Here is a 27,904-nt window from a genome sequence, read left to right on the forward strand (position 1 = left end):
AAGAAGCGACGGAGAGAGGATAAGAAAGAGATAAAGGAGGAAGTAAAAGAATTGGTCCAAAGTCTGTGTTTGGATCGTGATGTGCTCGTTAACCGGATGAGGGATTCGCAGGTGATGGAGGAGAAGCGAAGAGGAAGAGGACCCGGTGTAAGTGGTGACCAATATGGTCGTGCGTATGATGCGCCAGGTGATTTAAGAGGCTTGGGGGTCGAGATAGACCCGGGTGTTCGTGAGAGGCCGTTGGTGAAGTGTGCGACAGGTCTGGTGTGCGAAAATGGAGGTGTGCAAGAAAGTCCGACTCTGGGGTGTGTGAGGAAAAAGTGCGTGCCAAGGAGTGAGTGTGCTGGCGAGAGTGAGTCGGTCGTAACGCGTGTGCGAGGGGGCACATGGAAGCGCGGTGTGGTGAGTGTTACAGAGGGTGTGACGGGAGAGTGTGCGCAGGAGTGTGCGCGAGAAAGGTGTGTGACGGACAGGTGCATGAGGAAAGAGTGCGCTGTCAGAAGTAAGGAAGAGTGTCCACCTGTGGTGAGTGTTACAGAGGGTGTAACGGGAGAGTGTGCGCGAGAAAGGTGTGTGACGGACAGGTGCATGAGGAAAGAGTGCGCTGTCAAGAGTAAGGGTGAGTGCGCTGTCAGGAATGGAGGTGAAAGTAGTGAGAGTGACATGGAGCGTGAGTTAGTTGTGACAGGTGAGCGAGGATGTACACCTGGGATGGAAGGATGCACACCTGGAATGGTAGAGCGTGAGTGGGAATGCACGCTGGAGTTGGTGGTGAGGCACGTGGTTGGGTGTGCGAATGAGAGCACACCTGTGATTGTCACAGAGGAGGTGACAGAAGAGGGGGCGCGTAGAGGTGTGTTGGTGAGGTGTGCTACCAACGAATGTGTGCCAAAGTGTTCGGTGGTCAGGTGTGTGACCAAGGCTGTGAGTGGAATGGGTGTGCCTGGGTGTGTAAGGAAAGGTACGAGGAGCATGAGCACGGCTGGATGTGTGAGCAAGGAACGGGCTGCGGGGTGTAAGCATGCAGGTGAAGCATCGACATTAAACGGGTTCGAGTTTAGAACGACTTATAGCCGAATCGGGCCCTCGGTGCGTGCCGGGCTTCGAGTGCCGCGAGAACCAGCGGGGATCCGAGCCACGGCGGGTTCGAAAGGACCGCCGTGCGCGATCCACGCTGGGCCTCGCGTGGGACGGCCGCGTCCGTGCTCCACTAGGCGGAGCGGGCGGCTGGATAGGAAGGGTCGTCATGGCGACCACGTTGTGTTGAGACGTGCCGGCAGGTCGAGATCGGGACATTGGATGGCTCCACGCCGAGGTGATGCGTGGGATCTCGGCCCGGGTAAGCCCCCGTCCCTGCACCGAATGCCGGACGCATCCAGCCGCTGGCACAAAACAACCAGCATCCATTGTTTGGCTTTACGAAGCCGGGCTTTGGACAGGAATTGGCGCACCGAGAGGTATTAGTGAGTCGACTGGGTGATGAGGTTAGTGTTTTGGACCCAAAATTAGAGAAAAACAAAATTTGATGATTGGCAAGGGATTGGCAGTAGTGATTGGCAGATGATGGGCAGTGATTGGCAAATTTTTAATTTGTTGAAATTTGATGTGCAAAATTGGTAGTGAGAGACCCCCGATGTGGTGGGATGGCAAATCCACCATCCCTCACAGGTGGGGGCAAAGGAGCACTAGATTATGGGGTGTATGGCAGTGAAAACTAGCCCGGGTGGGTTAGGTTATTAGTAGGGATCTAGAAGAGATTGACATTAGGTAACGTTAAGTTTAGTTAGTGACTGATACCTGTAGTGGGGACGCAGGTAGATTAGTGTGGATGATAATGACGTGGGAGCGCAATAGTTTAAAGGGACGACTGGGAAGCGCAAGTTTCAGAGGGGAGAAGTTAGATGAGATGATGCTGTGTGAGAATTGAACAGGTGTGATTGCACAGGTGTGCAACTGGACAGGTGTGTGGAGCAGTGAGTGAGTAGTGAGTGTGTGGATCAGCGCGAATGCGCTTGGGGAGAGAAGGGTGCAGGCGGCACCAAGAATGAGAGCACAGGTGTGCAAGTACAGGTGTGTGGAGAGAGTTGGAGTGAGTGGTACGGAGTGGTGTGCATGGTGCGAAGGTGTGAATGGGGGAAGAGTGGACCCCTTTCACGAGTACCCGGGGCGGGTAGTGTAAGTGTTAGGTAGAGGGTACAGGTAAATTGTGGTTGGATATTGGCATTTGTGGTGCGGTTGCAGAATGGTATTGTGGATGGGTGCATTAGTGTTGTGGAAATGGCGGGGCGTGTAGCCTGTTAGTGTGTGTAGTTGGTTGGGCACTCCACCACTGTGAGGATGTCGGCCAGGTGAGGCCGCAGGTGGGCTCTGGGAGCCGGTAGAGTTGTGGATGGGGCCCGAGGATCCGGAGGATGGATCGGGCAGCCCAGTGCCAGAGAGGGCACGGAGTGGGGAGAGAGCCAGAGGGCCTTCCCCAGGTAGTTAGGTTAGGGTGAGGAGCAGGTAAGCTCGGAGGCAACTGCAGTGGTGGAGGTGTGCAGGTGGGTAGACCCACTGGGAGAGGTACACGCCGCAGCCCAGAAATTGTGCGAGGGCACCGGGAGATGAATCGGGGGAGTGAGACCCCAAATTGAAGAGCACCACAGTCTGGCCAATGGGAATTGGTTTTTAGAACCCATAGTGCAAGAGGGCCAATGGTTTGGCCGGAGAGAGACCCCGGGTAGTGTAAAGTTGTTAAAGTCATTTAGGAAATAGTTAGGATTGATGAACATGTCGCACCATACGCAGCCACTTACCTGTGGTGATGATGATGACTCCACACCTGTGTTTTCTTTGTTTTGTTGCAGGAGATGAATCGCTGTGTGGATTTGTGAGACGCATCACGACGTGGATGAGACATTGGGGTGATTCCATCTCTCCCTCCCTAGGAGGGACTGATGATGAATTGGTAATGGCAAATTATGCTGTTGAGTTGGAGATGGCAAATTTTGATGAGAGTTGAAAATGGCAAATTTGATTGGTTAGGAGGGAGAGAAGACGAATTTGGTATATGGGAGGAACGGGGAAGACAGTAGGGATGTTTGTTGATTTGTAAAGTAGATGTTTATGAGTAGTGTTGTGTTGTGTGGATACAGTAAGGGGTAAGGGAGGGGCCATGTAGGTTACCTGGTGGGGGGGGGGGCGTACGATAGGAACGTACCTGTCTCACCTGGTTCCCATGTGCCCCCAGTGTGCATCACCTTACATTGCGTGCACTTTTGCGCCCTTACCACCTTACTCACTTGTCTGCTTCTTTTGTCTCCCACCTCCGAGGATCTGGCTTTGGGGTAGAGAGAGAGGAGAGAGAGGTGCTGGCTGCGCAGTTGTGGGCCTGCACTTTCGCTGTTTGCTGCCGGGATCGATACACCATATGGACCGCAATGTTTGTGGCCACCCACAATGGACCGCAGTTCGTTTGCGGCCAAGCACCACCCGGGGATGGACCTATGGGTCAACGTGGCACCTATGCCATACAGGTGAACCACTTTTAGTTAACACCAAGTGCACCACAAGAAGAGCAAGAGACACCTGCAGGGTTAGGGGTTGTCGAATTTATTTTTATTCCAATGAACAATGGTGACTGCACCGATTGGTGGTGGGGTGGTGCTTTTGATGCTCGGGAAGGGTGCTCTGCACGTTATTAAAGGCCGTCGGCCACAGAGCACTCGTGGGTTGGTGTATCGATGCTGGCAAGCGCGCTCTCTCTATGCATAACATCTGCATGTGTTCCTCCAAAAACAGGTCCTGGATCGTAGTGTAGATATCAGCGTAATCTTGTAAATAATGCTCCCTACCGGCTGTATGTTTAGTTTGAGAATTCTTTCCGGATTCGGTTATCCTGTGGGTGTGTTTCTGTGAGGAGAAGGGTGCAACGTCGCAGGGGGACATATTTACTCATTCGTGAATATCTGTAAAACTGTCGCACTCAGGGTAGAGTTAATAGTAGAGGGAACTACATTGCGTGCCACACTAAAGTAGGTAAAAATTTATCGGGTCGGGACGCCCCGAGGGTAGAGAAGGGTGCAATGTTGCGAATATGGAATTTGGCCTCCATATCCGCTTGTAAATATTCCCCTATTTTCTCCAATACTCCCCAACTTTCCCCAATCCCCCATTCCCTAGTCCCATTGCATGTAAATAACAATCAGTAGAGCCGACCTTCCCCTTATTCCCCCATTAAATGTCGTGCCCAGGTCCACCGCACCACACGTAGACAACTTTCGGACATCTTCCTAGTTATTCTTATTCTATGTCAGTTAAGGCCTCGTCTCCATTAATTATGACTCTTCGTTGCACCAGAATGTGATTATATGGCACCAGTAGTGAGTTTAGGACCTTTCCCATACCTCCTCCCATCTTCTTCCCCGTCTACAACAACAGAGGGGCACGGCGCTGCGCGGGGGGGAGTGTGCGTCCTCCCACCGGCTCGGTTCGCCGCCATCGACAATGCGCTCCAGACGATGCGCTCCAGACCATGCGCTCCACGGGGTTACCACGAAGGGGCTCCTTGTCAGCTCCTCGTCAAGGGCGGAGCCTGGTAAATCCCCCGCACGCACCCAATGAGAAGCAACGTGCCGATTCCACGAGGCGGAGCTAACGAGCCGAGGGCGTGTCACTCCCCGCCGGATATACGCGGCCACGTAGCGGACGTGACGTCAGATGCGCCCCCAGCTGGAGAAAGAACGTTGCGTACGACCGCTGAGAGGAAGAGAACCCGCCTGTGAAAGAACGTTACCACCTCGAGCGCTGTGCAACCTTCCGCATCTCTGGACCGGACCGGGTCGACCCTGTCCTTGAGCCAAGAGTGCACCTTGAGCCATCGATACCCGCTGTCCTTTCCATCAATCCCCGTGTGAGTCAGCGTTGTCCCGTTTATCTGTCGTCTGTCTAGGGTTAATATAAGAGTGTGTCTAAGTGCCTGTCTTTCTATGATGTACCTCTCGTCCCTGTAATCTAACCTTTCCGTACGAATATAATCTCCTCCGGAGGTCTTGAGAACCGTATCCCTGGTGTCGTCATTTTATAACCCAGCCGGGTGTCTTCTTTTCCTTATTGAGCCAGCGTGGCGCGACTAGTCAACGTTCGGGTATAATATCGAGTATAATCTTGTGCAGACGTGGTCATCCCAAACAAAACCGCTCGGTGAATAACATCCAAGCCATGTCTGTAACAATATTATTGGCACCTTTTAGAAGTTGTTAGAAATAATTAGATTTCAAGCAGGTGATTCTCTTTTAATTTGGAATTGAACTCACCTATGATGAGTTGAAGGTGCCTGCAATATAAAAATCACTCATTCAACCAGTTTGAATAGAGAAAAGGAGTCATTCTGCTGTTTTGTGTCACGGTTTGTACCACAATGAGCATGGAGAAAAGAAAGAAAACCAGAGAATTGTCTGAGGAAGTCAGACACAAGATTGTAGCCAGGCACGGACAATCTCAAGGCTACAAGACCATCTCCAGAGACCTTGATGTTCGTGTGTCCACTGTACACAATGTTATCAGGAAGTTTAAGGCCCATGGCACTGTAGCCAACCTCCTTGGACGTGGCTAGAAGAGAAAACTTGATCGAATATTGCAGCGAAGGATTGTTCGAATGGTGGAGAAAGCACCTCAATCAACTGCCAAACAGATTCAAGCTGACCTTCAGACACAAGGTACGACAGTTTCAACTCACACTATCCTTCGCCAACTTAATGAAAAGGGGTTCTATGGTCGGAGACCCAGGAGGACCCCACTTCTGAGAGAGAGAGAGAGACATAAGAAAGCCCTGCTGGAGTTTTCCAAAACACACCCGAATAAGCCAAAATCATTCTGGGAGAATGTCCTATGGACAGATGAAACCAAATTCGAGCTTTTTGTTAAAGCACACCATCTCTATGTTTACAGAAAACAAAATGAAGCCTTCAAACAAAAGAACACCTTCCCTACAGTCAAACTTGGAGAAGGTTCAGTGATGTTTTGGGGTTGCTGTGCTGCCTCTGGCACTGGGTGCCTTGTATGTGTGCATGGCATCATTAAATCATGAGATTACCAAGGCATTTTGGAGTGCAATGTTCAACCCAGCATCAGAAAGCTGGGTCTCCGTCGAAGGCCATGGGTCTTGCAGCAGGACAATTACCCCAAACACATTTCAAAAAGCACCCAGGAATGGTTCAAGACAAAGCGCTGGACTGTCCTGAAATGGCCAGCAATGAGTCCAGATCTAAATACCATTGAACACTTGTGGGGAGATCTGAAAACAGCAGTTGGGAGAAGACGTCCTTCAAATCTGGGAGAACTGGAGGAGTTTGCACAAGAAGAGTGGGCCAAACTGCCAGGAGAGAGGTGAAGGAAGCTCATTCATGGCTATCGGAAGTACGTGACTGCAGTTATTTTATCCAAAGGCTGCTACCAAATATTAAGTCAAGGGTGTCAATAATTTTGTCAATACAATTTATTTTTATTTTCTGATTTTAAAGGATATATTAAATTCTGAATCAAAAACAAAGGTTCTTTAATATTAACAGTGAAATAAAGAATTGGGGAGACCAAATACTTTTGTCAATTTCAACGTATTTTTAGAGAAAATTGTGAGTTATTTCAAATAAGTGCAAGGGTGCCGATATTTTTGGCCATGACTGTACATACACACACATACAAAAATTAATGTACTTTAAACACAGGCATCTGAAATGTGTTATATTATGAAGTACCTTAATTATCATACCATTGTTTGCTTCAAACACGTCCGTTTAAAGCATTTATATTTATTACCATTTAGCTTTGCATTATGCATCAAAATGAAAGTGCATTTAATCAAATAGAGATGAAATAAATTTAAATTATAAGTCATTATGCGCATCATCTCCATTACCATAGCACACTTGAAAAACACAATGACCACATCATTGAATATTCATGAGTAAATGTGAATAATGTCGAATTGTGCTGTATGAAAGACTTACTTTCCAAAAGTCGTCGATTGTGAAGATATCTCGAAAGGTAAGTAAAGAGCCCGGAACTGGTGTTTTTACAAATAGCGTGGTCATAGCATTTGTGTAGTAATATGCGTTGTTACTTGTCATGCAAAATGTCACTGAAACACAAAAGATGAGGAAAATAGATCAACAAACAAGATAGACCAAATTGCGATTGAATGCTGAAATGCAAGTGAGATAATAATAATAACAATAATAATATTAATAATAATCTGCAAAACATGGAAAACAGTAAAATATATGATGGGAGTTTTTAGTTAAATATTTTCCGTAACGCTTTGAGGGCATTAAGAGTTAACTACAACATGAGGACTGAATCGGCACATCTAGAAGGGCTGATTTAATCTTTGGTAGACTTGCAGGAATGATTAAACGAAATTAATGTAATAAAATCTCACAAATGTAACAACAATTTTATAGTTGTTACTAGCTGATTACCGTGCTCTTCGGGCAGGGATAACCTCAGCTTCGCAAGGGACGTTTGTAGTTTCGGTCACAAGAACAATCACTACGGCTCAGACCCCAACACGTATAAATAAGCAAGACAAATTTATAAAGTGAGAGCAAACCCATGGGCCTCTGGCACACTTTCACGTGTTAGTGTTAAGTTGCGTAAAGGACATTTATGCCTAATGCCAAGACTGGTCTTGTGGAATTAATTAAGTAGTCTTTTATTAAGCGGTACAAGCTTTTTCTTCTTCTTCTCCTTCTCTTCCCTTTATAAGGGGTGAGGTCCGATGGCAGCAAGCTTCCACCATGCCTGGACAACGATACTCCCCCTCCACTTCCCTATGTCTTTAGTCAACTCTCTCCGCTCCCCAACCACCCCCACCTTATTGATATCCCTATTCAAACAATCCTCCTATATTAACCGCGGTCTAACTGTTTTCCTCCTAACTTGCTCCCTCAACCTATCCGCTCTTATTGCCAATCTCTCTTCTCCCATCTGCACAATGTGTCCAACCAATCCCAGCCAGAATTTCACCAATCTCCCCGTCAAGCTTATCTGCACACCAATCTCCTCCCTCAGTTAATCCATTCTCCTTCTATCCACCCTCTTCACTCTCGCAATCCTCCTAACCCAGTTGTCTCTCAAACTTGCAGCCTCTGTTGTTGTCTCTCTGTCAGTGCCACTGTCTCCAGACTGTAAAGGTAGGCCAGCGTTCCACACGACATCACAACCTTCCCCCTTTCAGTTTCCTTGATATTGTTACTGCCACGTGTTTTGGGGTGTACTATGAGGGGGAGCCTTGGTTCCTCCTGGACTACCGGACCTGAGTCGACTGAGCATGAGTGACTTCATGATCCAGCGGGTTTCTAATCAACTGTGAACGCCAACTAGTCGACCAAATCCCCAAGGGTCCTCCGTCTAATTACTGTTTACATGAGGGTGACGTGGATTTCTAACCAGGTTTGTGCCCTCGATGTGCACTGATCTTATCTTAGGTTTTGACCAGATGCATCCAAACGGCAGTGCCAGTGCACACCGGATATAGACTCAAGCCAATCTGTGGGAAGTGAAATGTCCCGGCTATCACTAGTACAGGCTACACTAGACCAATAAAGGAAATGACATGCATGGACAGATCGGAAGAACAAATGTATGGGGTATATTTACAAGAGGGGAGGGGGGGGGGGGGGTGAGGAAAAGCACGTGTACATTCAAAGCAATTGGTTTTATTTTATGTACAGCAGACAAGAACACAAGACATCCAATGGGGAGTATACATATAGGTGCGGCAACTTACATGAGCAAAAGGACACAGTGCAGAGTTAACCCATTTAATTATCCCACTTATTACAATCTTACTAATACAACATTAATGCCAAATCAGAATCACATCAGCTGAGTTTAAGAGAGGGGGAGAGAGAATAAAAGAGAGAGAGAGAGAGAGAGAGAGAGAGATCGAGATCGAGGTTGGTCCATCCTCTACCTCACCGCATGAGGACCGTCATATGTCCTTTGCTTCCCTGCACTATGGAATGGGAAATGGGGATTATAACTGGTTGAGCTCTTTTAGTTATGGACTGTGTTATTGCTGATCCACTGGTCTACTCCCGGCTGCCATTCTGGTTCAGCACCCATGTCGATATCAAAGTGGAATTTTATTTTAAGAAGTTTTTACAAAATAATTAAAAATGAAAAGCTGAAATGGCTTGAGTCAATAAGTATTCATCAACCCCTTTGCTATGAAACTCCAAATTGAGTTCAAGTATATCCAATTTCCTTTGATCATTCCTGAGGTGTCTCTACGACCTGATCAGAGTCCAGCTGTGGCCAACTCAAGTCATTGGACATGATTTAGAAAGAAACACACCTTTCTACACAAGCCCCCACTGTTGATGGTGCATGTCAGAGCAGAAACTCTACCATGAAGTCCAAGAAACTGTCTGGAGAATTCCGAGATAGAATTGTGAGGAGGCATAGATCTGGGGAAGGGTATAAAACAATATCTAGTGTGTTGAAAGTTCCCAAGAGAACAATGAGCTCCATCATTAGGAAATGGAACTACTCAGACTCTTCGTAGAGCTGGCCGTCCGATCAAACTGAGCAACCGGGCAAGAAGGACCTTAGTCAGCGAGGTGAGCAAGAACCCAGTAACCACGCTGACAAAACAGAGGGGGGAAGGGGAGTGAGAGGGGGAAAACTCCAAGAAAACGAAAAAATAATTTTCAAAATTGTATTTTTTTATTTTCTATCTAAAACACTCCCAGGCACTCAATGATGAATCTCTGAAAGTTTGATGAAGATCTGTTCAGCCATCTCTGAGAAAAATGGCAACACACAGACAGACAGACAGACAGACACACAGACAGACATCTCTCTTATATAGTAGACTAGCAGAAGTACCTGGTGTTGCCGGGTGGGGGAGGGGGAGAGAGGGGGGAGGGGGATGTGGGGTAGGGGAGGGGAGGGGGGAGGCAGGGGAGGAAGGGGGTTCATATATATATGCTTGTGGGTGAATGTGGTGTTCATCACGTTTCTGAGTTAAGTGTGATGCCGATCAGGAAGAAGAAGAAGCCGAAGGAAGCAGCACGTATCATTTTTAAAGTCCTTGGTATGACTTGAACCAGTCCAAACTGGATGGGTGTTTTTTAGGATACACCATCTCCTTACTGGATAGCTGTTAGCTCCCTACAGGATCTCATCCGCCCTTTGCCAGGTGTTGATTTTCGTCCTGCCAGAGTGTCACAGTCACCCTCTCCACTAGCAAAGTCAGTTAGGTGTGTGTGTTTAATCGCTGATAACCCGACCATGCGGCAGGTAGCACTCAGTTACATGTTACTAATGGCAGTCCCAAAAGACTGACCTGACAGTAAAATTGACGTCTGAAACAGATTGGCTTCTGAAAAAAGATGTACCAAATATTCAAAAGCCAAACCTATGCTGGATGCTGTCATATTATTGAGTACCAGGCTGGATGAACATATGCTGGTGAATGTGCCGTTCATAACGTTTGAGTTAAGTATGATGACGTTCAGGAAGAAGAAGAAGCCTTACCACCAACTTCAACCGCTTCCAGAATTGTTTTATTGTGTTGAAATGTCGGGCGATTGTTTTGTAGTTATTTATGCGAATGTGTACTTGTATATGACTGTCATTAATCAAAAGGACTTCGGCACTGTACAGCGATTTAAAAAAAACAAAAAAAAAACGAACTTTTCCTTTTCAAATTTTTTATATTTTTGCCTAAAACACTCCGAGGCACTCACTGATGAACCTCTGAAAGTTTGACGAAGATCCGTTCAGCCATCTCTGAGAAAAATGGCGACACAGACAGACAGACAGACAGACAGACAGACAGACACACAGACAGACACACAGACAGACATCTCTTATATAGTAGATTATGTGTAGATCAGTGACAAAAAAAATCTCAATGTAATCCATTTTAAATTCAGGCTGTAACACAAGAAAATGTGACAAAGGTCAAGGGATGGGAATACATTCTGAAGGCACTGTAATATAATCAATCCCCTCGTTGAAAAATTTCACACATATGTGTAAGAAATGTTTGACGTCATGTTATAATTCATGACGTAATGTACAGCTGCTCCGATTCTAAACCATTCTTCTCTCATTGCCTCAAATTCCAAATAGATTTTGTATAACTACCTGACGTTGTACCATGGTTTATAGCCCATGTTGTGTAATCAGTCCTTGTATTGTTATGTTTAATTTTGTGTCTCTGCTACACGCGCAATCTGCTTTGCAGGACCCACGCCAACTTCTGTGCCTGTTTCATACATTGCATTGTATTGAATTTGTCGGAGGAAATAGATGTTATTGAATTTAAAATAAATTGAGAACAACGACAATACCAAATGCATCTTATGGCCTCAAAGGATAAGTCAAAATTAACATGCTCTTCTCTGAGCTGTTTCATTCTGAAGTCAAATGTATTTAGAATTAGATTTGACTAACTGCATTCTCATCACAAAAGGGAAGAGAAGGCACCGTGCACTGTCACAAGCAAACATTATATTCACGTATGAGATCAAAGAGAAGATCTTTGCACCCTCAGGGCTTGCTTGTTGGAATCTATGACGTCACAGCCACAGCAGCACTGCAGGAAAACCATGGCTGATAACATTCATCTCTCCCTCAATTTGCTCTTCCCGGGTCTCAATCCCCATGTCCTGCTCTCAGAATCTTCCTATCAGGCCTGATTCCTTTGAGTATGTTGCTCTTTTTATCCCTCCATCGTGTTGAATTTCACTCCTTCACCTTGACCTTCCCCTGCTAGCCATGGGCATAATTATAATTAGTGATTGTCATCGGTTATATATTATCCTGTGTCATTAGTTTCAGTTCTTGTGTGCCTACAATAAATTATTTGTTTCTAATCGAGGTGGTGTGACTCACTCACTCGAAAACAAATTATTTTTGGATATTAAGAGAACGGGTAATTGTAATCCATTGACCCCCCCCATTCACTCTGAATCCAACCATTGGGGGATTGCAAACTGCTGTTTGGAGGTACATGACATTAAATTGGAATATAAAAATCCGAAAATCCGAAAATTCGAAAATCCGAAAAAATCCGAAAATCCGAAAATCCGAAAAAATCCGAAAATAAAGAAAATTTAAAGAAATTCTGTTAAGGTTTCAACACAAACACTCAAAGCGAGGATTTACGGATAGTTGTGTTTGTTGCGTTGTAAAAGAATACTTTGCAGCAGCAAACCGTACACAGCTGCTCAATTACCGATAAAGTTATTCCCACTCGTTCCCATAAGTCCATTGTCTGCAGTCCTTTTAGTTGATGCCAAGCACAACAATGGCTATTGAAGTTTTAACCTCGTCAACAAGTTTAATTGTGCCTCAAAAGCAGCCTATCAGCACAGGACACAGGGGTGGGCAGCTTATCGGACTGAACAGAGCGCATAATTTCCCCTGACATCAGAAAGTAGAAATAAATGAAACTTTCTTTCAATATCCGCCAAATTTTTTTTTGGTGTGCCTACGCACATATAACGAGGCTCCGAAGGCTAAACTGTGCAATGAGTGTCTAAAGAGAAATGGTAGTCTTACAAAAACACCACCTTTCTCCGAACCTATTAAAAACACGCCAGTACATGGGTTCAGAATGCTATGCACACACAGATCAAGTGTCAAGTTCAAGCTTTTGCACCTGCGTTGTTAAAAATGTATCTGATTCCATCCCTCAAGGTGGTGTGCAAAAATGAAAATGAGACTGCCATATCCATGGTGATGTGTGCGCATATCTCTTGAATGCCATCTTGTGTGGCCTGGAAATGAAAGTCAACAGATGGGCTGGGATTATTGTTTAAACTGTTGAACTGTGGCCTTGCTAGGAATGGGGATCGAATATTATTGGGAGGACAGTTGGCCAAAGAGGGAAGATGGAGTGGTAATTCTGCATGTGACAAGGGTTCAAAGAGCACAAAGGTGCTTGGTGAGACAGGTGGCAGGGGCAACAACAGGGTATGCATCTATTCATGAGTATCCATGTCTTATTTTTTATTTTTTTTGATACAAAATCGAGGCTCGTGTGAGAGCTAACGTGAATCACAAAAAAAAAAAAACAGACACACAAAACATACAATAAAGGGAGCGGAAGACAAGATGGGGATTTTTCATTGTGTCATTGTCATTTTCCGATGATTGCTATTATAAATTTCATTATTTTCAGTCATTCACTTATGTTCATGAAGCCTGGTGTTGGCGTTATAGCAGTTAGGGTGCCGGCTTGGGATCCTGGGTTTGAATCCCGGTCGATCGCTGAATTAACACCAGGGGGGTTGACTCAGCTTGTCATCCTTCCGAGGTCGGCAAATTGAGTACCAGTTCACTGGTAATTCCCTGCGTGTCGCAAGAGGCGACTAACAGGGTTGGCGGCAGGAAGGGCATCCGGCCATAAAACATTGCTTCAAAAAGGGGACCACGGTGCCCCAAAAAAGGCCAACCCCTGCTCTGTGGGGAAAAATGGCCTCTAAAGGTGGTTCTTCTATTCACTTATGTTCATGGTGTGCTGTTTGGTGATTTTAAATAATATTTGTCTAAATATAGCAAATGTTGCTCTCTGCTTTTAGAATACCTTTCATTGACTGCCTTCATTTCTTGGAAAGTTCTCTGATATGTTTGATGGAACTCACTGTACTGATTATTATCTCCGCCATCGAAAGTGGGTGGAGGTTATGTTTTCATGCCAGTTTAACTATTTGTCTGTCTGTTAGCAGGATATCTCAAAAGGTTGTGTGCGGATTCGGATAAAACATGATGGACTGGTTGGGTGCGCAGCAGAGACAAATTGATTTTATTTTGGTGACGATCCAGATCCAGATCTGGATACTATAATTGTATAGTAATTCTTCACCATCGAGTGATAGGGCTAAAACCGATATATAACACAATATCCCAAATTAATGGACGGATTTGGATGAAACCTGGTGGAGAGGTTGGATGTGTGACAAGAACAAGCCGATTAGATTTTGGTTCAGGTCCAAATCCAGACCCGAGCTATCAGTAGGATACACAACATAAAGTGTTGAGCCTGGCGGGGGTATGCGTTCTACCGAGTGCTGTTCTTGTTTCACCTGCATTAGTATAAAAGACTAACCTTTTGGGAATATTATTGTTACGTTTATAGGGGTAGATGAAAGAATGTCATAGTAAAAGTAGGATTGTATAATCGTAGCATGGACCGTGGACACGTAGGAGAAATCTCGATGTATTTAAGTAGGGAGACTGTAGCTTAAGATTGTTTATGTGTCTTCACACGAGGGGTGAAGCAGTGATAATTAGTTAGGGATTAAGGTTAGTTTTTCCCAGTATGTGATTTCCCTCTGTGATTTTCCCTTTACGTTTTACATTTACAAGGCCGGCCATGCAAAACCTCAATTTAACGACAACAATCACCGACAGAACCTGAAGATTGCCAATCAGACTAAGCCCCACCTCTAAATGGACCTCAGGCACGCCCTGCCCAGTAGAGGCGGATAATCAGTGGGCGGTCAAGAAGGCAGTGAGGCCAAGCCCCAAAGTTCATGATTGGCTGAGAGGACCATGGAGTGATTTGGAAAGAGCTTTGCCATTGGACGGTGTGACGTCACTGAGAAGCTTTTAGAGAGAAGAGAAAGAGCGCGTCTCTCTCGATCGGGGGCTGAAGAAGGAGCCTGTGCAATTTTGAGGAGAGCTTTTGGAGTGGTTTTGAATGAAGAGTGAGGAACTCTTGGCTGTGTTGGCAGCAGTGTGAGGGAGGTTTTGGCTGTCGGGCTCTTCGGAGGCGGAGGAGGCCGCGAGTGAGGTGAAGGAGGCCGTCCTGTCTGCTTGCCTCACGCCGGTGGCTACTTCGGGGCATGACGTGGCCGCCATCTTGTGCCAGGTTCCTGCCGGAGCAACATCGAGATCTGGGCCTCATCCCCACTGCCAACCTCGCAGAGGAACTCGTGAGGCCAGAGCTAAGCTAAGTGCACTATGAAAAAGAGCATTTTATTTTATTTTATATTTCCCCTTTTCCGTTTTTGAGTCTGGATGTGGTGATACCTCAGTTAGATGAAAGTTTAGCTCATCTTTCATTTTTATTCTTTGGGTTATTTTTATTAAATCATTTTTGTTGAATTTTACTGTCGTTTTTCTTTGTTTGTGGTTTCGGAATAAACCCTTGTGTTTTGTCAGGTAAATGCTTCACCTCCCATCATTCCACGCACGACAAAAACATACCGCCATTTTTTGGCAGCCGCCTCGGGAGTAAAACTGTCTCGGTTATCCGTCACCCAGTGGTCTTAATCGCTGGTGACAGGACATTATTATCTAAAATCCAAGGCATACAACAAGGCCAAGTCCAAACATGGCTTACTGGCTTCCTCTAGTCTTGTAGCCAATGTGTGGCATTCAACAGAATCCTTTCATCCACTCTCCCTGTGGAGCCTGGAGTGCCCAAAGGCAGTGTTCTACACCCAGTCCTATTCCTGATCTTCATCAATGATCTCTCTGACTCTCTAGAATATCCTCTTTATCTATTTTCTGATGACTCCACCCACTGCTGTGACATCCTATATCCTTCAGACAGGCAGGCCACAGCCTCTTCCCTCTCTCCAGACCTTGAGAAAAAAAATCACAAAATGGTCAAACACTTGCAATATGTCTTTCAATCATGACAAATCTCTCACTCTCACCAGAAGAACTGTCTGGCAAAGCCGTCTATCTACTTTCTTCACAATACTCTTGAAGTTCAGCCATTCAAACTCCCGAGTCTCACAATGAGCTATGATCTTTCTTGGATAAACCACATTTCAAAGTTGGCCTCCAAAGCCAGCTGCTGACTTGGCATCCTCCATCGTGCAAAGCCCTTTCCTGGCACACCTGATCTCCTATCCACCTATAAGGTTTTCATCCACAGCTTAATGGCGGACTGCTCTCTCCTCTGGGCTGGTTCCCCTGCCTCACATCTTGCTCAGCATGACGCTGTGAAAACCAAGTCCTTCAAGATTATTGAAATCTCCCGTGATGTAGCTGAATCTATGGGCAGATCACTTCTCCATCGCAGACAGGTCAGTAGTCTCTCTGTCTTCAACCATGTCCTTTCTGATATTGCACTTCTACCGCCTCCTTTCTCTCATTAATCAAAAGAATAATATCGATAAAGATCATTTCAGTATGGTTTTCAGTACACATTTGCATTACGAAACACTATATTGTTTCTGAAAAAAAATGACTCACGCACTGACAGATCAACCAAGAAGATGATGTAGGTAAACAGCTCTCTCAAGGTAGTTTTTGCATATTGATCTTTATCCATGTTGTCCTCAGTAAGGCGGGTGGCCCAGATACCTGTGTAGATGACAGATCAGTGTAAATATTGCAGTGTGCACAATAACAATAATAATATGAACATCCCACGATCAGCATACCAGTAAATACCATTGTCATAGCACTGCCTCAAAGTAAGAGTAGTGTCCAGATCCGTGTTGAGCCATTTCCACAATCTATTTTCATTGCTTATCTCTAATGTTAGCTCATCAAATGTACTGTATTAGGTTTGTTTTCTTCATGGACATTTCATTTCTTATATGCAGCACAGGTAGCATCACTGGATAAGGGCGTGGTTGTGCCACAGATGCAATCAATGCCCTTTGCAGGTTAGAGCAGGAATTTGGAATTTGGCCATGTTACTGGCGACAGCTCGCTCACACTTTACGAAGGACAATGTGGGATCTTTAAATGTCCACGACTTACTGCCGACAGACGAGACTCCCAGTTTAACATCCAACCCGAGGGACAGCACAAACATTGATGAATCATCCCGTCTGTGAATCACCGGGATGACACACTATAGCTGGGTCAGGATTCAAACCCAGGCTACACAGCTTATCAGTGAGTGTGTGTACCTCTAGGTCAGCCTGCCAGCCCTTCACGGATACAGAAAATCAATAACGGCTGGGCTGATGAAACTTACACCAGAAATATCCAGCCACAGGCATACACGCAGCCATCCAGGAATTATGAACATATAAATTTGTTCGGGGCAGGTTCCGATATATATATATACATATATAGATATATTGTTGCGGATCTCAGTGACGGCCTTTTCCCCTTACCAAAGGGGGATTAGTCCCCTTGTCTTTAACTGACCGACGGGCCCCGGGACCTATGACGTCCTTCCCGGACAGTGCGAAATAGGGTTTTAGGACTAAGAATTCGCTATTACCTAATTACTCGCGCTGTCCAGAAACGAGGAAATAATCCCCGCACGAATCACGGGTGTTGGTGGATACGCCGAGCGGTAGCGAACCCGTGATCCGAGCCGTTATCACTTACTAGACCCCGATCCAAGCGGTTCATATTCGTGCCATGCTTACCCAATGGAGAAGGCACAAAAGCGGTCGAATTCAGAAGAAAAGGAATAACAAGATTCATTCACACTATGTACAATGAGGAGAAGAAGAAGAAGACACAGTGCAGCCTTAATAACAGTCTTAACTTATTCCCAAGACAACGGGCCCGTCTCACACACAGACACTCACATGGGGATTGTAGATGCAGGTCAGCACGTCCAGGGATGGCGTCCGGGCAGCTCCCTCTCCGGTCCCCAGCTCACACCACGAAGTAGATGAATAGAGATGGCAGGAGCTCTCCGCATGTCGTTGGCACACACGGGATAACATGGGGCGAACGGTAGGGGCTGGGCTCTGGCGGTTACACTGGCGGGTACTGCCGCGTTCACTCGAGTGGATGCGTACGTAATAAACGAATGTAACGATGCATACGTAACAGTTCAATACAGCGCTAACAATGCGCGCCCAACCAGCCCTCTGCTCTCGTGCAAGTGCAAGCCCCAGGAGTGGTCCTCTCATGCGAGTCCACTCGATACAGCGCAATTCCTTCCAGTCCTCCGACAAATCCTCTCGATACTGTCGTGTGCACGCGAGTCCTGTTTCAAGGGCTTTGTGCGAAGGCTTTTATAAATACGCCCCGCGAACCTTCTAGCATTTGCTAGATGCCCATACAACGCCCTATCACGCCATTCCTATCAGAGCCCTGGTTGGCTGGTGGCCGTTACCGTCATCACCTCTGACGTGCTCCTTGACGCCGCCCCACTCCGACCCCACGCTCCTATCCTCCCCCTTCTCAGGCCTATCTCGTGTTACTTGACTAGTTTGAACGAACAAAGGGCAGCGAACGCTGCTGGCAGCCAAAGCGTAACAAACGGGGTGGATCAGCCAAATGGGGCGTGGGATCAATTATGCCCAAAGATGGAATTGGGAGGGTGGCTGCAAAATGAAAGGGACCAAAGCTCATGTCTTTACACAACGCAGATATTACTAGGGAAATGGCCTACTCTTACACATACTATGACATAACTAATACTCTAAGTGGGCCTACGTGTTGCTCGTGGACTAACTATGGAGGGGGCAAACCTTTAGCCTTTAATGATGTCATATGTACAAATCTCAGAACCGTAGCAATATATATATAGCAGAGATGGCTGTCCCTTCATCCATTCGCAGTTACACTGATTGGCTGTGTGAGGCTAGGTGCAATGTGATTGGCTCCTGGAAAGATTAAAATGATGTATTGAAAGATGCTGATATTAAGATGAGCAGCAAAACCCCGAAGCCCTTTCGACAGCTGCGGAGGCCATGAATCTCCATCTTCCATTTACCAATCAAAATCCACTCAAAGAAAGCAAAGTGGCGACGAAACAACAGAAGAGTAAACGGTGTCAGGCGGGGTCAGCTACAGTGCACGCCCCCTCTGGCCCGGAAAACCAGAAACGCAGGGCCTACAGTCATATACCATAAGATACCATAAGAGGAGAGTTTGGTGAGCAGAGCGGGGTGCCAGACCGTATCGAAGGAACATGATATGTCAAGGGAGACAGCTCTGATTTCCTCTTTGGCATTGAGGACCTCCATCCATTGTTGAAACAGCAGAAGCAGCATGCCCAGAGTAGAGTGACCTGGTCTGAATCAAAATTGATGATCAGAGATCAAGCCATTGGAGAAGAGGAAGGATTTGATATCCGAAGCAATGATGGATTCCATGACCTTGCTGATTATTGGGAGCAGGCTGATTGGTCTGTAGTTGCAAGGATCTGTTTTTGCCCCTTTTTGTGTAAGCGGTAATGTTGGCTGATTTCCAAGCTGCTAGCAGATGACCTTGAGCAAAAGAGAGGGTGAAGCGAACAGAGAGAGTGTGTGAAAGAGCGGCAGAGCAGGATTTTATGACCCATGGGTTGATGCCGTCTGGTCCAGTTGCAGAATCAGAGTCGAGGTTTGACAGAAACTTCTCCACCTTGTCAGGAGGAAAGGACACAGAGTCCAGGAGGAGCTGGGTACGACTGAGTACGGTGGGTACAGAGAGAGATGTGTTTGGGACACAATATTTTGAGGCAAACACAGAGTTTAGGCATTCAGCTTTTTCACGTGCAGAGTCAGCTGTGTAGCCGTTTGAGGTAAGGGAGGGGATGGAGGGGGACCTTGATCCCCCTCCAACTGAAACACCAGAAACAGTTTTGACCAGACGCCACCAGGATTTGGAGGAGGGAGACAGGTTTGAGAGTTCAGTCTTGATAGTAGAGAGATATTGTTTCCTGGCTCTCCTGAGGGTAGACACACTTGTTCTGGGCTTTGTGAAAGGAAATGAGATTGCCTTCCGTTGGATTTGCCTTCCAGGAGGCGAAGGATGACCCCGGAGTATGCACACTCTCCTATAAGCTGTCTAGTCTGGGTTTAAATCCCCACCCAGCTATAAACTATCATCCTGTTGTTTCGCAGACTGGGTGAATCATCAATGATCACCAATGCCGTCCCTCCGACAGATGTTAAACTGGCGTCCCGTCATCCGATATTAGTTGGTGGATGTTAAAGATCCCCATGGTGTCCATCACAAACAGTGGGTGAGCTATCGCTGGCATCCTGAACAAATTACAAATTCCTACCATAACTACTGCTGGGAAGGCAATGGCAAACCACCCAGTATAACCATTATGCGGGAAGCTGATTTGGGGGCAGACGCTGTGTAACGAGTATGGTACATCAGAAATCAAAGAAAATAACAACTGAATAGCGAAAGCGAAAAAACCTGAAAAATAAATTAAAGCCGTTTAAAAAGGATAGAGCGGAATGTGAGGGAAGGGGGAGGGGAGTGGGGGAGAGGGGAGGGGAGTGGAGGAGAGGGGAGTGGAGGACAGGGGAGTGGAGGAGGAAACTGAATGTGAGGGGAGGGAGAGGGGAATGGGGTAGGGACCAGGATGTGAGAATAGGGAGAGGGGAGTGGGGGAGAGGGGAGTGGAGGAGGAAACAGGATGTGACTGGAGGAAGAGGAGAGTGGGGTAGAGGGGAGTGGGGGAGTTGGGAGTGGGGGAGAGGGGAGTGGAGGAGGAAACGTGATGTGAGGGGATGGAGAGGGGAGTGGGGGAGATGGGAGTGGGGGAGAGGGGAGTGGAGGAGGAAACAGGATGTGACGGGAGGGAGAGGGGAGTGGGGGAGACACAGCGGAGTGGGGGAACGATTGGGATGTGAGGTGAGGGAGAGGAGAGTGGGAGGAGATAGGGTAGTGGGGAGAGAGACAGTGGGGGAGGGAGAGGAGTGGGGGGAGATATGGGAGTGGCGGACACATGAGACAGGGGAGGGAGAGGGGCGTGATGGAGTGAGGAGTGTGGTGGAGAGAGGGGAATGGTGGAGAGAGGGGAGTGGTGGAGAGAGGGAGGTGGTGGAGGGAGGAGAGAGGGGAGATGGGGAAAACGAGAGGGAGAGACAGGGAGGGATACTTTCACTAGTTTTTTCCGTTACTTGGGACTGGTACTGTTTTTAGTACCCCATAATGTCAAAGTGGAACTCTATTTTCAGAGTATTTTTTATAAATTAATAGAAAATGAAAAGCTGAAATGTCTTGAGTCAATAAGGAGTCAACTCCTTTGCTATAACACTCCAAATTGAGCTCAGTTGTATCCAATTTATTTTAATCATCCTTAATCTGTCTCTGCAACTTGATTGGAGTCCATCTGTGGCCAATTTAATTAAATGGACATGATTTAGAAAGAAAAATACCATTCTATATAAGGTCCCACACTGGATAGTGCATTTCAGAGTAGAAACTCTACCATGAAGTCCAAGGAACTGTCCATAGAACTCCGAGAAGGAATTGTGAGGAGGCATAGATCTAGGGAAGGGTATAAAACAATTTCTAGAGAGTTGAAAGTTCCCAAGAGCACAGCGAGCTCAAACATTAGGAAATGGAAAAAATATGGAACCACCCAGAATCTTCCGAGAGCTAGCTGCACGACCAAACTGAGCAACCGGGCAAGAAGGACCTTTGTCAGGGAGGTGACCAAGAACCCAATAGCCACTATGACAGAACTACAGAGTTCCTTGGCTGAGATGGGAGAACATGCCAGAAGGACAACAGTCTCTGCAGCACTTCAGAAATCCTGGCTTTATGTGGGAGTGGCCAGATGGAAGCCGCTCATGACAGCACACCTGGAGTTTGCAAAAAAGCACGTGAAAGACTCAGAGCATGAGGCATTTCTGTGGTCTCATGTGATGTTGTGGTCTGATTCTGGCGGAATTGAACTCTTTGGCCTGAATGCAAAGTGCTGCGTCTGGCGGAAACAGAGCACAGCTCATCACCCATCCTCACTATCCCTACCGTGAAGCATTGTAGTAGCAGCATCATACTATGGGGATGTATTTCAGCGCAGGGACTGGGAGACTTGCAAGAATAGAGGGAACAAGGAATGGAGCCAAATACAGACAAATATTTGAGGAGAACCTGCTTCAGAGTGCAAAAGACGTCAGACTGCGGCACAGATTTCCATTACAACAGGAAAATGACCCCGAGCATACAGCCAAATCAACACTGGAGTAACCTCAGAACAAGAACGTGAAGGTTTTTGAGTGGCCCCTCCAAAGCCCAGACTTGAATCTCAATTCCTACCACAAAGCTTGGGATAAGTGTGTGTCTACCCTCAGGAGAGCCATTTCCAAGCTGGCCTCCAAATCCATTCGCCGACTGGGCATCCTCCATTGTGCAAAGTCCTTCCATGGCACTGCTGAGCTGCTCACCACTGACAAAGCTTTCATCTGCAGCTTGATGGACTACTGCTCTCCCCTCTGGGCTGGTGCTCCTGCCTCACACCTCTCTCAGCTTCACGCTGTAGAAACCAAGGCTTTTAAGATCATTGGTATCTCCCGCGACAAAGCTGATTTTTAGGGCCTGATCTCTCTCACCACAGGTAGGTTGGTGGTCTTTCTGTCTTCTACCGACTCCTCTCTGGCCTTGCACCCCCTGCTCTGTCTGTGCTCTGACCCCAAATATTCCTGCAGGACGCACAAGATCTGCCAGTAACCCTCTTCTGGTTAATCTGTCAAAAGAAAGGCTCTCTGCTCACCTTCACTATTTCATTCCTCTTTTTTTCCACCACTGGAACAAATTCTCACACTCTTTTCAATCACACTCCTCCCTCCAGGTCTTCAAAACAGCTGTTCACCTTCATCTCATATCTTCCCCCATCCAAAACTTTGAGCTTTTCTATCTCCGTTAATCCACCCCAAACCCACCTCCTTCAAATTCCCTGTTTTCTTTCCTGAAATCTCCTGTAGTGTCCATCCTGATTATCCCGTGTACCCCACCCCCATCCTTTTCCCTTCCACAGTCCTCCTGATGTCCCTGTTCCCTACTGTTCTTGTGTTTCTCTCTCTCTCCCCCTTCTCCTGCTCCCTTCATCATATGTTCTATGTGTTAGCACTTACACGAGCCTCGACTAAGTATATATATAAAAAAGGATGTTTAAAAAGGAAATGACATGGTTCTGTGCGTTCTGCAGGCAAGCGTACCAAGTGATTACACGCACAGGCAAGCAGGCAAGATGACAGGTTTCATGTGTGGTTTATCTATGTTATACGTGATTGTACTAATGAATGCACCTGATGCTGTTACACTTGCGCTAAAATAAGTTTGGGGGAAATCTGAAGTTTTTGAGGAATTATACATCTTGATGATAGATTTTGGGAGAATCGTAGATTTTGAGGCCTCACTGGTAGATGTACGAGCACATGCCTGCCCACATGCTCGTGTATATCTCAATGATAGCACATACTTGCCCGTTTTGATATAACTAGATGAGATACCCGTTCGACACCCGAGGGATTCTGAGTATGTGGGGTGTGAGAGGCGGTTTGAGGGTGGAGCTGGGTGTGAGGATGTGGGGAGGGTGTGAGGAAGTGGGAAAGAGGTGTGGGGGAGTGTATGGGCTCGGGGAGAATCTGGAGGGTGTTGGTGAGGGGAGGAGAGATGAGCCGTGGAAGTAGAAAGTGGAGTGGGGGAGTCTGGGGGTGAGGTTTGGAAGGGGTGCGATTGTGAGGGGCGTTGGGTGTTGGAGTGGAGGAAGGTCAAAGTGCAAAACCATTCTGGAGGAATGGTCACACTTGATGCTAATTGAGAGCCCCATGGGTCAGATGGTGTGGCCGGTGAATGAGATCACACACACACACACACACACACACACACACACACACACACACACACACACACACACACACACACACACACACACAAACACACACACACACACACACACACACACACACACACACACACTATGAGTTGTCACAGCATGTATCACATCAGTCAGCCAACTCTCACGCATGGAGAGTACAGTGCAGAGGGGAAGAGGGAAATTTTGCCATTATTGCTTACGTGATAAAGAGATGGTACTGTGGCGGACACAAAAGCCCACTGGCGTGGTGACATCATTCCACGCACCAAGTGGGCGGTGGCCACGCCCGAGGGGTAGGCGTGGCCTCATGATATACCCCGGGCGACCAGCCCGGAGGAGTACAGTGTTACAGTGTAGTCTTACAATAAAGACGTTTATATGTTACCGCTTGTCCGCTTCCTCCTTGCTCACAAGCAGCGCGCGTAACGCCGCGCTTTACTGGTGACCCTCGACGTTGGATCTGCCGGAGCGATCCTTCCACACGCGACGCCATCGCCATGGCCGCCTTCGTCAAACTTCCGGAATTTTGGGAGGCTCAGGCCGAAGTCTGGTTCGTCCAGGCCGAAGCCCAATTTCAGCTTCGGCACCTCACCGGCGATGACACGCGCTACTGCCACGTCGTCGCCTCCCTCGGGCCCGGCACGGCCGCTCGAGTTGTGTCCGTCCTTCGCCACCCACCGGACGGCCACAAGTACGAGGCACTCAAGCGGCTACTCCTAGCCACGTTCAGCCTCACGGACGACGCACGGGCCGACCGCCTCCTGGATCTCCCCGAGCTCGGTGAGACGCGCCCGTCGGTCCGAATGGACCATATGCTGTCACTGTTGGGCGACGAAGCCCCCGGTTCGCTATTCCGGGCACTTTTCCGTCGCCAACTTCCAGCGCAGGTTCGCCTCGCGTTGGCCGGGACCGGGCTAACGGAACCCCGAGCATTGGCGGCCGAGGCGGACAAGTACTTCGCCGCTTCGGACACGCGGGCGAGCGTTGGCGTGGCCGTCACGGCCTTCGACGCTGCTGTTCCACAGCATCATCTTCTACAGCACGCTGAGTTTCAGCAGCATGCTGATACGCACCTCGTGAACGCCGCCACGCCCCGCCCACCGCCGCGGCGAAAACCGCCACCGCGGGGAAACCCGTCGACTCCACCGGCCTGGCGGAGCCAGCCGCGCTCCTCCAGCTCCACCACCTGGTGCTGGTTCCACGCCAAGTTCGGCCACGAAGCTCGGCGGTGTCATCCGCCGTGCTCCTTCAACGGGTCGGGAAACGCCCGGGCCGGCGCTCAATTGTGGCGATGAGCGCCGGCCGTTCGAGCAGCCTGCTGTTCATAACGGACACCTTCTCCGGGCGCCGTTACCTGTGCGACACGGGAGCACAGGTGAGTGTCATTCCCGCCGGCACGTCAGACAAGCACGCCGCGGGTGGGGGCCCCGCGCTGCTTGCCGCGAACGGGACGCCCATCCGTACGTACGGAAAACGCTGCCTCTCTCTGCGGTTTGGAGGGCAGGTTTTCCGATGGACGTTCGTCACCGCCGACGTGCCCATGGCACTGCTTGGCGCGGACTTCCTGTGCGCTAATGGGCTCCTGGTCGACGTCAAGCGCAGACGGCTTGTCCAGGCCGAGACGTTCAGCTCGCTCGCATGTGCGTTGCCCAGCTCAACGAGCGGCTTGCCAAGCGGCTTGCCGAACGATTCGGTTCCGGCCACGTTGGTCTGTACGCTTCCGGCAGCGGACGCATTCACCCGCCTCCTCGCCGGCTTCCCGGCCCTCACGCGGCCCACCTTCTCGGCGGGGGCCGTCAAGCACGGGGTGGCCCATCACATCCCCACCGTCGGGCCACCGGTCTACGCCCGGGCACGCCGCCTCGAGCCGACGAAGCTGGCGGTGGCAAAAGCGGAGTTCGCTACCCTGGAGCGACTCGGCATTGTTCGGCGCTCAGAGAGCGCTTGGGCGTCGCCGCTGCACATCGTGCCGAAGCCCGGCGGGGGATGGCGACCGTGCGGGGACTATCGCCGTCTCAATGACGCCACGACTCCCGACCGCTACCCCGTCCCCCACATTCAGGACTTTTCCGCCCGTTTGGCGGGCAGGTCCTTCTTCTCGAAGGTGGACCTCATACGCGGCTACCATCAGGTCCCCGTCAGGCCGGAGGACGTCCCGAAGACGGCGGTCATCACGCCATTCGGACTCTTCGAGTTCCTGCGCATGCCCTTCGGTCTGAAGAATGCGGCTCAGGCGTTCCAGCGACTGATGGACAGCGTCCTGCGCGACTTGGATTTTGTCTACGTCTACCTGGACGATATCCTCGTCGCCAGCGCGTCCCGCGAAGAGCACCTACGCCACCTCCGCACGCTCTTCGAACGCCTGGGCCAGCATGGCCTGATTGTGAACCCCGCAAAGTGCCGGTTCGGCGCCGCCACAATCGATTTTCTGGGGCACCGTGTCACCAGGCACGGAGCCGTCCCCCTGCCGGCCAAGGTGGAGGCGGTGAAGGGGTTTCCGCGCCCCCGCACGATCAGAGGGCTGCAGGAGTTCCTGGGCATGGTGAACTTTTACCATCGGTTCCTGCCCCGTATCGCCCAGCTCCTGCGCCCCCTGCACGAAGCTCTCCGAGGTAAGCCGGGCAAAGGCGACGTTACCTGGACCGAGCAGATGGACACGGCGTTCACGGGCGCGAAGCTCGCCTTGGCTAACGCCACCATGCTCGCGCACCCGGCGCCCGATGCACCGATCGCCCTCACCACCGATGCCTCGGACTACGCGGTGGGCGCGGTGCACGAGCAATGGGTGCGTGGAGCTTGGCAACCGCTGGCGTTCTTTAGCCGGCAGCTTCGCCCGCCCGAACGCCGTTACAGTACCTTCGACCGCGAGTTGCTCGGACTTCACTTGGCGGTCAGGCACTTCCGCCATCTGCTCGAGGGCCGGGCGTTCACTGCCTTCGTCGACCACAAGCCGCTGATCTTCGCGATGGGCAAGGTCACCGAGCCGTGGTCGGCCCAGCAGCAGCGTCACCTCTCGGCCGTGTCCGAGTACACGACGGACATCCAGCACGTCGCGGGGAAGGACAACCCGGTGGCGGATTGCCTTTCCCGGGCCGTCGCCCACGCAGTCCACCTCGGCATCGACTATGCCCGGATGGCAGCGGACCAGGCCGCTGACCCCGACGTCCAGGCCTTGCGGACCGCCGTCACGGGCCTCCGCGTCACCGAGGTGCCGTTCGACGGCGCGGGCGCGGCCCTCTTGTGCGACGTCTCCCTCGGGCGTCCCCGCCCCATTGTGCCCGCGGGCTGGCAGCGCCAGGTGTTTGACGCCATCCACGGCCTGTCCCACCCGGGCGCGAGGGCCTCCCAAAGGCTGATCTCCGACAAGTTCGTCTGGCATGGCCTCCGGAAGGCCGTCCGCGGCTGGGCCAGGACATGCCTCGCGTGCCAGCGCGCCAAGGTGCACCGGCACACCCAGGCCCCGTTGGCCCCGTTCACGGTGCCGGAACGCCGGTTTGACCACGTCCACGTGGACCTGGTGGGACCTCTGCCCCCCTCGCGGGGTTTCACCCACGTCCTCACCATGGTGGACCGCACCACCCGGTGGCCGGAGGCCGTGCCGTTGGCGTCCACAACGGCGGCCGATGTCGCGCAGGCTTTCATCGCCACCTGGGTCGCCCGGTTCGGCGCCCCCTCAGACATCTCATCCGACCGCGGCCCCCAGTTCACCTCGGAGCTCTGGGGGGCGGTTGCGCAGGGGCTCGGGGTCCGGCTGCACCGAACCACGGCCTACCACCCCCAGGCTAACGGCCTGTGTGAGCGATTTCACCGCTCATTGAAGGCCGCGCTCCGGGCCACCCTCCGCGACGGCGGCTGGGTCGACAGGCTCCCCTGGGTCCTGCTGGGCCTCCGGACGGCGCCCAAGGAGGACCTGCGCGCATCCGCGGCGGAGTTGGTCTTCGGGCAACCGCTGCGGGTGCCGGGCGAGTTCCTCCCCGACTCCACGGCACCATGGTCCGCGGCACAGCAGCGCTCCGCTCTGCAAGAGACCGCCCAGAGGTTCGCCCCGGTGCCAACGGCATGCCACGGGCACCCACCGACGCACGTCGCCCCGGAGCTTCGCACGGCGGAGTACGTCTTCGTCCACCACGATGCCCATCGGACACCACTGCGGCCCCCGTACGACGGGCCTTTCCGCGTGCTGGAGACCGGGGCGAAGCACTTCACCCTGGACATCGGCGGTACTCCTGACCGCGTTTCGGTAGACCGCCTCAAGCCGGCCCACCTCGATGTGGACCATCCACCGCCAGTGGCCCGACCCCCACGTCGGGGCCGCCCTCCTGCGGGCGGACCCCCGGCACCGCCCAGCCCCGCCGCCACGCCGCCCCCCGGTCCTGCACCCATCCCAGGAGCAGCCAGGGGCATCCCACCTGGCATCCC

General features: G+C 49.9%; 2 protein-coding genes across 3 annotated transcripts in view; one reads left to right on the forward strand and one right to left on the reverse strand.

Moving 5' to 3' along the window:
• Positions 1 to 27,904, forward strand: part of LOC144893281 (uncharacterized) — a 1,021,022-nt gene that overhangs the window by 786,102 nt on the left and 207,016 nt on the right. The gene's annotated exons all lie outside the window — the stretch shown is intronic.
• The window catches only part of LOC137432523 (polycystin-2-like protein 1), a 99,278-nt gene that overhangs the window by 60,813 nt on the left and 10,561 nt on the right, over positions 1 to 27,904 (reverse strand). Inside the window, exons 1-3 of one of the 2 annotated variants that reach the window (XM_078783315.1) lie at positions 17,511 to 17,898; positions 16,207 to 16,317; positions 6,987 to 7,117 (exon numbers count right to left, since the gene is read on the reverse strand). In XM_078783315.1, coding sequence (XP_078639441.1) covers positions 6,987 to 7,117; positions 16,207 to 16,285 — 210 coding nt within the window. In that variant the 5' untranslated portion in view covers positions 16,286 to 16,317; positions 17,511 to 17,898. Of the gene's footprint in view, positions 1 to 6,986; positions 7,118 to 16,206; positions 16,318 to 17,510; positions 17,899 to 27,904 lie in introns of those variants that run through there. The other variant, XM_068124538.2, reaches the window with a different exon arrangement.

The sequence above is a fragment of the Myxine glutinosa genome, chromosome 8 (assembly GCF_964187855.1).
Source record: "Myxine glutinosa chromosome 8, kmMyxGlut1.1, whole genome shotgun sequence".
NCBI lineage: Eukaryota > Metazoa > Chordata > Myxini > Myxiniformes > Myxinidae > Myxine > Myxine glutinosa.